General features: G+C 56.8%; 1 protein-coding gene across 4 annotated transcripts in view; it reads left to right on the top strand.

Moving 5' to 3' along the window:
• The window catches only part of UHRF1 (ubiquitin like with PHD and ring finger domains 1), a 32057-nt gene extending 18811 nt beyond the window's left edge, over nt 1–13246 (top strand). For all 4 annotated transcript variants that reach the window (XM_025457054.3, XM_025457053.3, XM_025457055.3 and 1 more), the window contains 12 exons: nt 324–424; nt 539–725; nt 1114–1237; nt 1327–1434; nt 1700–1804; nt 2611–2717; nt 4556–4718; nt 4795–4932; nt 6668–6812; nt 6890–7044; nt 8828–8932; nt 11738–13246. In XM_025457054.3, coding sequence (XP_025312839.1) covers nt 324–424; nt 539–725; nt 1114–1237; nt 1327–1434; nt 1700–1804; nt 2611–2717; nt 4556–4718; nt 4795–4932; nt 6668–6812; nt 6890–7044; nt 8828–8932; nt 11738–11884 — 1585 coding nt within the window. In that variant the 3' untranslated portion in view covers nt 11885–13246. The remainder of the gene's footprint in view (nt 1–323; nt 425–538; nt 726–1113; nt 1238–1326; nt 1435–1699; nt 1805–2610; nt 2718–4555; nt 4719–4794; nt 4933–6667; nt 6813–6889; nt 7045–8827; nt 8933–11737) is intronic.
• The last annotated feature ends 310 nt before the right edge of the window (nt 13247–13556 follow it).

The raw sequence follows: 13556 nt of genomic DNA, 5'->3' as shown, positions 1-13556 counted from the left end.
AGAGGCAGAGACACAGGTAAAGGGAGAAGCAGGCTCCATGCAGGGAGCGACATGGGGGACTTGATCCAGGGACTCCAGGGTCAGGCCCCGGGCCAAAGGCGGCGCCAAACCACTGAGCCACTCAGGGATCCCCTGGCCTTCATCTTCTGATTCAGTAGGACTTGAACTGGCAAGGAGGAGAGCTCAGTGAATGCGTGAGGCCCTGATGGAGCTAGAACCAGAGGTGTTCATGTGCTCTGAGAATGTGTGAGGTGGTACAGTCCCTGCTGATGAGCCTTGGCAGGTTGGCCCGCCAGAATGTTCTAACGCCTTCTGTCTCGCAGGGGTGATTCTCTCAATGACTGTCGGATCATCTTTGTGGACGAGGTGTTCAAGATCGAGCACCCGGGCGAGGGAAGCCCTGTCATTGAAAACCCGATGCGGAGTGAGTTCTGATCCTGCCCTTCTGTGGCCCCCACGTCGGGTGTGGGGTGGGGGCTCCCGCCCCAGCTCCTCTTGGCTGGCCCTGCCTGAGCTGAGCCCAGCCTCCCATGTCCAGGGAAGAGCGGGCCCTCCTGCAAGCATTGCAAGGACGATGAGAGCAAGACCTGCCGGGTGTGTGCCTGTCACCTGTGCGGGGGCAAGCAGGACCCTGACAAGCAGCTCATGTGTGACGAGTGTGACATGGCCTTCCACATATACTGTCTGCGCCCGCCCCTTAGCAGCATTCCCAAGGAGGACGAGTGGTGAGTGGATGGGCTTCGGCCTGGGTGATGAGAAGGCACCTGTCGAATTTCCCCATGTGTCCTGCATCCCAGCTGGATTTATCCTCATCATCATGGGGAGGCATCGTGAAATTCCTGTGGGGGAGGACGGGGTCTAGTCTGCCGTCGGGTAGAATGTTCTAGCTCTGTGCTGCCTGTTGGGCCCACGCGGCTGCCAAGCACTTTGGATGTAGCCCGTGCCATCGGGGGCCTGGACTTCTTGCTTAATGTTAATGAATTTGCACTGGAGTGCTCCCCCTTCCCTGGACTGCGTGGGATGGCAGGGAGCCCGAGGAGCTGGCGTGTCTGCAGCATGGGGCCCCAGGGAGGGGGTGGGTGTGGGCAGGAGGTGATGTCCCTACCGTTACAGGTATTGCCCCGAGTGTCGGAATGATGCCAGTGAGGTGGTGCTGGCCGGGGAGAAGCTGAAGGAGAGTAAGAAGAAGGCGAAGATGGCATCAGCCACGTCCTCCTCGCAGCGGGACTGGGGCAAGGTGAGGTGGCCCCACGCCCCGCGCCCCTGCCTCCCTCCTTGCCCCACAGATGCTCACGCTGCTCTTCCCTCTGTTTCCGGCACGGACAGGGCATGGCGTGTGTGGGGCGTACCAAGGAATGCACCATCGTCCCGTCCAACCACTACGGACCCATCCCGGGGATTCCTGTGGGCACCATGTGGAGGTTCAGAGTCCAGGTACCCTCAGGCTTCTTGGGCTGTGGGGCTGGGCCGACAGGTCCTGGGCGAGGACCACCCTGAGGGCAGGAGGCAGGGTGGACTTCAGGCCAGCTCCTTCCAGGGTGTGGCTCAGACTTGGGGTGTTTGGGGGAGAGGCTTTTATAACAGGTGTGATGCAAGAAGTCAGGGCACTGGCTTTGAAAGTGGGAGCGAGGAGGGTACGGTTGAGCTGCTGTGTGGCAGCCAGTCCCAAAGGTGCCATTTTTCTTGGTGTTTCTCATAGGTCAGTGAGTCAGGGGTCCATCGACCTCACGTGGCGGGCATCCACGGCCGGAGCAACGATGGGGCTTACTCCCTGGTCCTGGCTGGGGGATATGAGGATGATGTGGTGAGTGTGGGTGGAGCTGATCCAGATTTTTAAAAAATTGTGGTAAACACACATAAAATTCACCATCTTAACCATCTCTAAGTGCACAGCTCAGGGCACGAAGCACATCATCCCGTTGCGCACCCACCCCCACCACTGTCTCCAGAACCTTCCATCTCCCACACGGAGACCCCATCCCCAGGAAGCACTTACCCCCCGCCCCCCTCCCCACCCCTGGCTCCCACCATCTCGTCTGTCTCTGTGGATGGGCCTCCTCTGGGGACTCCTGGGAGTAGGGTCCTGCGGGAGGTGTCCTCCTGGGTCTGGGTCCCCTCCCTGAGCCTGGTGTCCTTGGGGTCCGTCCACATGGGGGCAGGTGTCGGGGTGCCTTCCTTCCTGAGGCTGGGTCATTCGTATTCCCACATGTGGATGGACCGGACTGTGTTTATCCTTCATCCATCAATGGATGGTGAGGTGGTTTCCGTGTTTAGCTGTTGTGAATAATGCTGCTGCATACGTGGGTGTGCACACAGCTCTTCAAGACCCTGTTTTCAATTCCTTTGTGTACAGACCCAGAAATGGGACTGCTGGACCGTATGGTAATTCTTAATTTTTGAGGAACCTTCACGCCATTGTCCTTAGCGGCTGTGCCAGTTTGCATCCCTCTGACAGCACATGGCAGCCCAAGTTCTCCACGTCCCTGTCAGGACCTGTCCTTTTGTTTCTTTAACAGCTGACATCCTGACAGGGGTGTGTGGGGTTGTTTTCAGTGGAGTGTCTCCTTTCCTGTGTGTGGAGAGCTCAGCCCGCCCATCTCTCTCTTTCAGGACCACGGGAACTCTTTCACGTACACGGGCAGCGGTGGTCGGGACCTTTCTGGCAACAAACGGACTGCAGAACAGTCTTGTGATCAGAAGCTCACCAACACCAACAGGTTTGCAAAAAAAGAGGTTTTCTCATTTCATCAACGGCTGCTCCTGCCTCGTCCTCTGGCAGCTACACAGGGGAGGAGCGGGTTGGTTCTCTTTTGGGGTGTCATGTCCAGGAAGTTAGATTCCCACTGAGAGTGTGATGGAATGTAGAGATGATGAACATCCGTTTTTCCCCTTCTGTTTGCTAAACACTTGGAAGTCACTCAGACTTGTTAAAGCAAACTTTTTTTCCTAAAAGGCCAGATAATAAGTATTTTTGGCTTTCTGGGCCGCACGGCCTTTGTTGTAATCACTCGACTCTGCCATAATGGCACAAAAGCAGCCACAGAGCCCATGTCGAGGAACAAGCATGGCTGTGTTCCAGTAAAACTTTATTTGCAAAACCAGGCAGTGGGCCAGAGATGGCTGACCCCGGACTGCAGGATGGGGAAGGACCTTGTAGGCATAAAAAAGCATTATAAAGCCAAAGGAAAAGATAGAGAATTGATAACTTAAGTATTATAAGTTACATCAATAGATCCTGTACATAAAATGAAAAGACAGATAAGTATTTAGGAGAGGAGTCGACTACAAACATGACCTATGACAGTTATGGTCTTATACGTAAAGAGCTCTGCTAATCAATGAGAAAAATTAATAGAGAAAAGCAAAGGACATACAGCTCCTTCATAAGAGCAATGCAGATCTCCAGTGACCGTGAAAACTTGTTCCACTCTGGTAACAGAAGAAACCCAAATAGAAGCAATGGTTAGATACTATTTATTTCCCCTGTAAAATCGGCCCCGAATTCTAAGATGTTGAGAAATGCCAAGACACAGACTAGTGTTCCACTGTTGGTGGAAATACAGATGGTTGCCACCTTCCCAGAAAGCTCTTGACCTGTGTGCGTGAAGAGCCTTGAAAACATCCTCACCTGTGACCCTATAAATCAACTTCGAAAATGTGTTTGAGCCACGAGGATGTGAAAATTTGATAACGTAGCGATATTTATTATACCATTATCTAAAATGGCAAAATGAGAGTAGCCAAATACCAAATAAAAGGAGGGAGGGAAGCTTGCATTAGCGTGTTGGTCTAGTGGAGTATTTTAATTTCGGTAGCTGTTAAAAGCCGGTGGTCGGGAAAGGCTGGCAGGTGTGAGGCCTGCCCCGAGCTCACGGCACGGATGACGGGGGCACACGCCTCCGCAGTCGTCCTGGAGGAAGTGCTGGCTGCACATGGCGAACTGCCACGTGTCCGCAGCTCTTCTCTCCTTCCCGGTGACAAAGACACTGCCACTGCGTCCGTGCTGAGCCCCAGCCCCGGTCTTGTCCCGGGCCTCCATGCCCCTCGGTGGGACTGCCCTGCCAGGGTTCACGTGCCCCCACCCAGTGTCTTACTGTCCCCTTGGCCCTGGGAACAAAAAACCACACAGATGGGTGGTTTAAAACCACAGGAATTTATTCTTGCGTGATTCTGGGGCCCAGACTCTGAAGTCGAGGGGTGGGCAAGGCCGTGCTCCCTCTGAAACCTCTGGGGTTAGATCTTCCCCGCCTCCCCCCTTCTCCCAGCTTCTGGGGGCTACCGGCTTGTGGATACATCCCTTCAGCCTTTGCCTCCTTCATGTGCTGCCCCTCCCATGCCCCTGCCCGCACCACCCTTTCCTTATGAGGACACCCGTTACTGTTTTGGGGGCCACGCTGGTCCTTTTTGATGGCCTCTGAACTTGACTCCATCTGTCGTCACCCTCATTTCAAAGAAGGTCACAGTTGCAGGTTCTAGGGGTGAGCGTATGACCATCTCCTCTGGTGGGGGGACATTATCTAACCCACCCCTCGTGGGGCCCCGCTTCTGCCCCCAGGGCGCTGGCTCTGAACTGCAGCGCCCCCATCAACGACCGCAAGGGGGCCGAGGCCAAAGACTGGCGATCCGGGAAGCCCGTGCGGGTGGTGAGGAACGTGAAGGGTCGCAAGCATAGCAAATACGCCCCGGCCGAAGGCAACCGATACGACGGCATCTACAAGGTGAGTGGCCCTCCCTGCACCTGCCAGGCCCCCTCCAGCCCTGGACGTTGCTGACCTTGCTCACACCTCCCCACAGGTCGTGAGGTACTGGCCAGAGAAGGGGAAATCGGGTTTCCTGGTGTGGCGCTACCTCCTGCGGAGGGACGACACGGAACCTGGCCCCTGGACCAAGGAAGGGAAGGACCGGATCAAGAAGCTGGGGCTGACCATGCAGGTACGTCCAGGCTCGGCCTGCCGCTTGCCGCCCTGGAGCTCAGCTCTGGACTCCTTGGGCCTGTATGGTGCCTAATGCTGCCCAGCCCAGCCCCGGAGCTGCCCAGCTTTGAGTCTTGTCTTCCTGGCTGGTCAGTGGGGATCGTGGCAGAGCCGGCCACAGGGAGCTTTGCGCAGCGAGTGCCTGGCCGGCTGGAGCCTGCCTTTCGGCCGGAAGCCCTCTCAGCTTTCTGTTTACTTAATGATTTGCAGGCACCAAGCTGCTGGCACCTCGCTGGCTGTATCATTTGGGTTCTTTAGCCAGTAGATCTTGGGGCAGGGGGCAGGTAGGCAGGTAGTGGTTGTGTCTTTGCATTCGTAGTTTGAGGGTGGAGGGCCAGACTTCCTTGTGAGAGTTGTGCTCAGGGAGGAGTTCATGCAGAATCTGTGTGGAATCCGGGTTCTTCCTTTTTGCTAGGCTCCACGCCTCCTCCAAGCATGCAAACCCACAAAACCGGTGGGATGTGGGGAGGAATGCTCCCTCCGAGCCCTCACTCACCTCCTCACAGCAGCTGGGTCTCCCATCTCCTGATCCCATCACCCAGGGTTTACCCGGTGCGCGGCGCGCCTTTTCTGCACCATAATTATGGTGTTTCTGTTCATTATGGCGAGTCTCTTTACAGCTGATAACTCAGTGTGGGACTATTTAAGGAATCTTAATTGCTACTGAGAATCAGATAGCGCCTCCCCCCGGGGGTCACAAAGAGTTGTCTTTTGAACATGATGTTTGTACCATGGAGAATTTCAGAAGCAAAGGAACCGGGGAGAAAAATAGCCAAGGGACGGGAGCACCAGCGTTTGCTGAGAGTATTTGTGACTTCACGCTTGTGTTGCTGAAGAAGCCTGACGGTTTCTAGGTGACACATGGGGAAATCCCGCATGATTGGAGTTGCCTTAGAGCTGGGGTTATAACCCTAGTAATGCTTGCTAGACCCTGGAGGAGCCCCAGACTCCTCAACATGAGGTTGGCAAGCAAAGTCCTTGGGGCCACTTTCTTGTACTCCGGGGGTGCCTGGGTGGCTCAGTCGGTTAAGTGTCTGCCTTCAGCTCAGGGCGTGATCCAGGGTCCTAGGATCGAGTCCCACATCCAGCTCCCTGCTCAGGGGGAGCCTGCTTCTCCTTTGCCTTTGCCCCTCCCCCTGCTTGTGTTCCCTCTCTCTCTCTCTCTCTCTTTCTCCTTCCCTTTCCCTCTCTCTCTCTGTCAAATAAATACAATGTTAAAGACATGAAGTTCTCTGGAGGCCCAGCCACGCCCATTCATTCCCTTCTGGGCTCTGCCGGCCTTTGGGCTCCAGCGGAGCTCTGAAGCTGGAGACACTGCTGCCAGCCCCTGGTGGGAAGGGTTTGCCTACCTCTGAATTAATGAGGATAATAATCAGCTCCTCTTACTTGCTAGATCTGATGCTAAGCACTTTCTGTGCATTCCCATGTTTACTGCTTCGCCTCTGCCCTATAGGGTGCATGTTGCGCCCTCAACCCGTTTATTCCTGGTAAGTCTGGCAATTAGAGATTGGCCAGAGGCTCCCTAGAGGCTGTCGGGAGCAGGAGTCCCGAGACCCTGAGGCTACCTCGGGGCTGGGGAGGGAGTGTCAACAACGTGAGGGGTGTGGGGGGAGGGTGGGCAGGGCGTCGGGTGACACAGGCCCTGGTCCCTGGCCCCTCTGTGCTCTTCACGGCCCAACTCCACCCTCTTGCAGTATCCGGAAGGCTACCTGGAGGCCCGGGCCAGAAAGGAGAAGGAGAAGGAGAACAGCAAGAGAGAGGCCGAGGAGGAGGAGGGGGAGGAGGAAGAGGAGGGCTTCACGTCCCCCAGGAAGGGCAAGCGCAAGAGCAAGTCCAGAGGTGGGTGTCTCTGCAGCAGCAGCCATGTGTGTGCGCTCGCCGCCCGCCCACTCTTACGCACCGCTCCGTCCCGGCAGGTGGCAAGGGCGGTGCTGGGTCCCCAGGAGGGACACCTAAGAAAAGCAAAGTGGAGCCCTACAGCCTCACGGCCCAGCAGAGCAGCCTCATCAAGGAGGACGAGAGCAACACTAAGCTGTGGAGCGAGATCCTCAAGTCGCTCAAAGATGGGCCGGTGAGTGCCCCCCCGCCAACCTCCACCCCACCCATCCTGGGCGACCTCTCCTCTCATCTTCATTTGTGCAGCAAAATAGAAACAGTTCACCACCTTAACCATCTCTAGGTGCACAGTTCAGGGCACCGAGCATGCTCACCCTGGTGTGCACCCTCCCCCACCACCATCTCCAGAACCTTCTGTCTCCCCACATGGAGACCTGTCCCCAGGAAGCACTGACCTCCCACCCACCCCCTGCCCCAGCCCTGGCTCCCCCCACCTCCTCTCTGTCTCTGTGGATGGGCCTCCTCTGGGGACCTCCTGGGAGTGGGGTCATGCAGGAGGCGTCCTTCTGGGTCTGGGTCCCCTCCCTGAGCCCAGTGTCCTCGGGGCCTGTCCATGTGGTAGCAGGTGTCAGGGTCCCTTTCTTCCTAAGGCTGGATCGTTCGTATTCCAGCGTGTGAACGGACCACACTGGGTGTGTCCATTCACCTGTAGGGACACTGGCTTGCTTGCCCCTCTGCCTGCTGTGACCTTGCTGCTGGGCGCACGGGGTGTGAATGTGCCAGCTTGCCCCCTCGTGTACCATCCCAGGCACGGGACTGCTGGATCCTAAGGTCCATCTGTGTTCAGCTTTCTGAGGAACTGCCAAAGCAGGCCTATTTTCGGTCTTCCTGCCCTGAGTGAGATGAGTGACAGGGATGGGTCACCATAAGTGAACAGCTCGGTCCTCTGGCCACTGCCATACCTGGCGGGAACGGGCTCTGAGTCCGATACATACCCTTGGAGTCTGCCTGTCGCCTCTGTTGTCCGCTCCTGGCCCTGGTCCTCGGGTCTCGGGGCCTCAGCCCTCGCGGTTCCCTCAGCCTGGAGTACCTGCCCCCACGGTGCTCCCACACGAGTCCCCTGCAGCACCCGTGACAAATGACCACCGACTTGGTGGCTCAAAACAACGTGAAATTCTGGAGGGCAGGAGCCCAAAGTGGGTATTTGGGGGCTAAGCACAGGCATGGGCAGGGCTGGTTCTTTCCAGAGGCTCCAGGACAAAAAGGTTCCCTACGCTTTCCAGTTTCAGGAGGTGGCAACATCCTTGGCCCCAGGCTCAGTGGCCACGTGGCCTTCTCTGGGGGTCAGACCTCCCTCTGTCCTCTTCACACAGGGGCCCTTGTGATGAAGTGAGCCACCAGAGTGACTTAGGATATAGCCCCATCTCAGGGTCCTGAATCCCACCTGCAAAGTCCCTTTACCCCATGAGGTGTCCTGCACGAGTCCCGGAATTCAGATGTGGCATCCGGGGGCCCGAGCCCCAGCCGGCCACGTGCCCTCCAGGTTGCCTTCTCCATGGAGTGCTGATCGCCGGTCTTCCAGGGCTCTGCCCGCCCCGTCCCCTGCTGTCCTCCCCCAGGACCGCCGTGATGTTCTGTCCCTGTCCGGCTCCTCTTTGGTCTCCCCCACTGGCCTCCACACTCTATGTTGGCAACTTCTGTTTTACCCTCCGAGGGGCCCTGACGCCCAGGCAGCGTGCAGCCAGGACCAGTTTGGCACCAGTTTACTGAGGGGCTGAGATGCCCGCCTGAGGAGCTGCCGAGGAACGCGCCTTTGCCTCCAGGCTGGGCGTGCTCTGGGCCTCCGCTCTCATGGTCCTGCTGGTCCCTGGTCCCACTCGGTGTGACCCTGGGCGTGGCCTGGCCTCCGGGCTTCTATGTTCTTGTCTTAGAGCTGCCTCTGGGCCCTGGGTGGGGGGCACCATTCGGACACTGTCGGGGAGGGGGTGTCTGTACCGTGCTCACTCGCTCTCCTCCAGTTCCAGAAGTTCCTGAGTAAGGTGGAGGAGGCGTTCCAGTGCATCTGCTGCCAGGAGCTGGTGTATCGCCCCATCACGACCGTGTGCCAGCATAACGTGTGCAAGGTGAGCAGGGTGGCCGCGGGGCCCGGGTGGAGGGTGCTCAGAGGGACATTGTGACCACCGTTGCCCTATACCTGCCACCCCCTCTGGCTTGGCTTCTGTGTGCTCCTGGGTCCCAGGCCTCCCAGGGCCCGCTCGTCCTCGTCCAGGTGGCCCTCTAGCCTTTATCGCGGGCTCCCATCACCCCCTCCCGTGCTCCTCACACTCGCGTGTCCCCTCCATGCTGTAGAGTAAAACAGTACCTGTGCCACCCTGCGCACCTCCTCGTGACCTTGAGCCACGCTGGTCCTCTGCCTCAGGAGTGTTGTCTAGTTGTTCCTTCCCTGGAATGTTCTCCCCCAGCCTCCTTTCGGGCTGGGGGTCCAGGGCTGGAGAGGATGGGTGACAGTTCTGGCCCAAGGTCTGGTTATAACAGATGGTGACTGAGCATGATGTGGACTGGGATGGAGAGTATGAGGTGCTGGGCTCTTAGAGGAGCAGGAGGGAGGGCTTCCTAGAAGTGGCATCTCGGGAAGGGAGAATGCCCTGTGTGGAAGCCTGGACAGGCAGGTCGGACCAGCTGGGGCCTGTAGGGAACGAGGGCTGGGAGGTGAGCCTGGAGGGTGGTTGGTCTTAGGGCTGGACTGGAAGAGAGATGTGGGGCGGGGGGCCAGTGTGGGGGGAGGTGGGGTGGCCAGGGTCTCCTCTGCAGCTGCGCTGACGCTGGGGTGGGCCGTTCTCTGCGGGGGCGTCCCGGGCAGCATCCCTGGCCCCATACCCTCCGTGCCAGGAGCACCCCCCAGTCGTGATGGCCACAGAGGTCCCCGACACCACCCCGAGTGCCCTGGAGGCAGCGTCGCTCGGTTGGGTGCACTGGCATGTGGGGATGGTTTTGTTTTTGTTATTGTTTTTTTGTAGCGTCTTGTAGTTCGAGTGGGTCGGTAGGAACTTATGGGCAGTGCAGGCAGGCAGCTGTGGAAGGGACTGTCCCGGCCTCCTGCCCACTCTTGCTCTCTGAGTCACTGGCCCCCTTTCCTGCCTTGGGCCCATTTTGGTCCAGGCTCCTGTGTCAGCTGTCATACCAGGGGAGGGACTCAGGGACCACCAAGCAGTGTGGAGGGTCCCCCCTTCACTTTTCTGTCCATGAGCTGTGCCGTGTGGCCCCATTAGTCCCTTCGGTGGTGTGGCCTGGGAAAGCCACGCAGGCCCTCTGAGCCTCTGTCGCCTTGGTGCCAAGGGACGGAGCGACACCTTCCCTGCCAGCTTGTGTGCCATGGTGGCCTGGGCCGGTGGGACTTGGCGGGTCAGGCCGCAGAAATGGAGTCGGCTGTGGGGAGTGCAACACCGAGCCTCTCGGCAGAGCCAGTGTGGGTGCTGTGGACGCGGGGGCTGCTGGCCGCTGGTACTGTAGGAACCCCAGCCTCCGAGTGGTCCTAGGGAGACCGCTTTGCCTGCTTGTCCCAGCAGCTGATTTTCTTCTTCTATTAAATAATTTTATTGTAGTAAAATAGACCCAACATAAAAATTTCTATCTTAACCACTTAGAGTGCACAGCTCAGGGCACGAAGCACACTCACCCCACCATGTAGCCCCCCTCCCCCGTCTCCAGAATCTTCCATCTCCCCACACGAGACCCTGTCCCTGGGAAGCATGGACCCCCCCCCCGCCCCACCCCTGGCTCCCACCATCTCCTGTTGTCTCTGTGGACAGGCCTCCTCTGGGAGGTGGGGTCATGCAGGACGTGTCCTTCTGGGTCTGGCTTCTCTCCCTGAGCCTGGTGTCCTCAGGGTCCATCCACGTGGTGGCAGGTGGCAGGATATCACCCCCCCTTTTTTTTAAGTGGCTCGATTCCCAGCGTGGAGCCCAAGGCAGGGCTTGAACTCACAACCCTGAGATAGAGACCTGAGCTGAGACCAAGAGTCGGATGTGAAGCGGCTGAGCCACCCAGGCACCCCTCCTCCTTTCTCTCTAAGGCTGGATAATCTTCCGGCATGCAGTTGGACCTTGCGGCGTCTCCATCTCTGGCTGTTGTGGGTAATGCCACAGCCCAGAACCTGACTTTTCAACGCTGAATCATAGTTGTTTTGGACAGAAGGAACTGCCCTGGGTCTCTGGCATCAAGGTTGTAGGCTTTATTGAAAAAAGAATTGAGTGTTTACAAATGGAAGCTGAAGCCACAGCCTGTGCCTAGAAGTGGACGTGCGGTGGCTTCAGCAGGCGTGTCCCCGTGGTGACCTCTACCCCTTCACCCAGCTCCCTGACCCCATCCTTCAGGTGTGTGTGCACCTGTGTGCCCAGTCCGGCCGGGCAGGCAGCGTCCTCCCTGTGTCTCCGAGCGGGAAGCTGGCTCTCCAGGGCACGTCCACCTTGTAGCTCTGTTCCTGCCTGGCGTTCCTCTCCAGCTGTCACTTGGTTGAGGATTGTCTGGCTCAGGGCCAGAGATCCTGCCTTCCTTTCATCCTTCCTTCATTCTCATCGGTGCATATTTATTGAACACGTATTCTGTGTTGGTGCGGGTGCTGTTTGAAGACAAGTAGGGTTCAGATCTTCTGATGCTCCAGGGTCATCGGGGAAGGGTCCTCTGAGGAGGTGACTAGAGCCGAGGCATGAATGGCAGGACTGTCAGGTGGCACGAGTTGCAAGTGCCACGGCCTGGAGGCCAGGGTGAGCTTGGAGTCTTTGAGGAGCCCCAGGGAGGCCAGCCTAGAGGCAGAAAGTGAGACCGAGGGTCAGGAGGGGCCTCTGGACCCTGTGAGAAGTCGGTTACTGTTGCTCACTCCACACGGGGGGCCGCGGGGACACTGCCTCTCACTCTACCCTCTCTTGCAGGACTGCCTGGACAGATCCTTCCGGGCTCAGGTGTTCAGCTGCCCGGCCTGCCGCTACGACCTGGGCCGGAGTTATGCCATGCAGGTGAACCAGCCGCTGCAGGCCATCCTCAACCAGCTCTTCCCCGGCTACGGCAGCGGGCGGTGATCCTCAAGCACTTCTCGCCGGCAGTTTTTAAAAAAACGTGTCTTGGGGGTCTCTGCCCCCTATTTGGTTTTTAGTGGGCTTAACTTAAACATGTAGTTTTTCCTCCACTCCCTAAAAAGCCTTGTCTTCCTGGTTTTGTTTTGTGTTTTTTTTTTTTTTTTTAACCTATAAATTTTCAGGAGTTTGTATTACGGCTCAAAGAAAGAGAAAGTTGGACTTCTCAGTGTTTTTATTTTGGTTTTTAAAAAAATACCAAGCCTGCAGTTGATCAGCAAAAAAACAAACAAAAAAATCTTTTCTGAAGATGGAATGAAAAATGCCTTGGCGCGAAGGCTGCTTGTGTCCCCAGCGCCAAGTTCCCACGAGTTCCCGCCGCCGAACAAGAAGGCGCCCGGCCGCCTAGAACAATCTCTTCAAGGTGTGTGGCTTCGGCCCCCCGAAGTGGAACCTGGGCGCATCTCCCTGACGGCATCCTGCCGCCTACAAGCCAGTGGCCGGGGTGTCCCTGGCCCCGCCATCGCCCGCCGGGAAGGTGGCGAGAAGAGGGGCCGTCCTGGCCGGCGGTGTGGACTCCTGTCCCGAAGCCATGCACCCCCCCCCCCCCCGTGCGCTTCCGTGTTGCACCCCTGCACGCAGAGCCCTCTGCCCAGGTGACGGAGGGGGGAACCACTGCGGCCGCTGGACTGCCCTGCGCGGGGCCGGGCGTGCGGCCAAGGGCCAGCCCACCCGCAGCACCGCGGAAGCACATGTTCAAAGCCATGTTCAAGTGCCTTGGGGTCTTTCTTCTGTTGTAAACACGGGGCTCTCTTTTAGCACTGAATTGTTGAAAACGCCAGCCAGGTTCTGAAACTGGGGTTAGCCAGTTCTTCCCGATACCGGGTGAGTGTTTGGGGGTGATTTCATTTCTGTGGATCCTTTCAATTGAATGGTCAGCTCACCAACTGAGAATTATAAGAGGGAATTTTTTGGGTTATTTTTTTTTAAGTACTTTTTTTAAATGAATTTTTTTTGTAGTTATTGTATATGTACCAAGAAAGCTATAACTTAGGGTTTGGTTGTGTTTTTGTTTCATGTTTTTTTTTTTTTCTCCTTCGGTTTTGTATTTTTTGGAATGATTTGTTAATTTTTCTAACTTTACCAAAGTTTGCAGCTTTTACCTCAATAGAACAGGAATATTTTAAATCACATAACTGCAGACAAACTGGAGAGATACTGTTTTAAAGTTTTTCTTTTCTCCTTCTTATTAGATTTGTTAATGTATTAGGAAGAAACCACGAAATCCCGTGTAGGCTTTTTCTAAAAAGTTCAATATTCTTTGTCCAGATTTTTAGATTCTCAGAATAAATGCCTTTTACAGATGCATTGGGGCTGTGTCTTCTCCTGTTCACGAGTTGTTCTTGAGGCGCTCTGTGCCTCTTCACCGGAGCCTGGGGACACGGAGCTGGCAAGTGGCATCATTCCCGCTCAGGGGACAGGACAGGGTCGAAGACGGAGTGGTGCGCTGTGGGTCTAAGTGCCACTCAGGAGGTGTCAGGCTTTGACTTTTACACAGTCCCCAAACCCGAGCCCAGGGGCATATCCAGCCCTCCAGCTTGGAACCGCGTGTCCCATAACACTCAGCAAGGTGAGTGGCACTGTCCCCACTTACTAGTGAGGAAAGAGCCATGCCCTC

Source organism: Canis lupus, chromosome 20 (genome assembly GCF_003254725.2).
Source record: "Canis lupus dingo isolate Sandy chromosome 20, ASM325472v2, whole genome shotgun sequence".
Lineage (NCBI taxonomy): Eukaryota > Metazoa > Chordata > Mammalia > Carnivora > Canidae > Canis > Canis lupus.
Note: the sequence above shows the minus strand (reverse complement) of the source record. Positions and strands in the feature narration are given on the sequence as shown.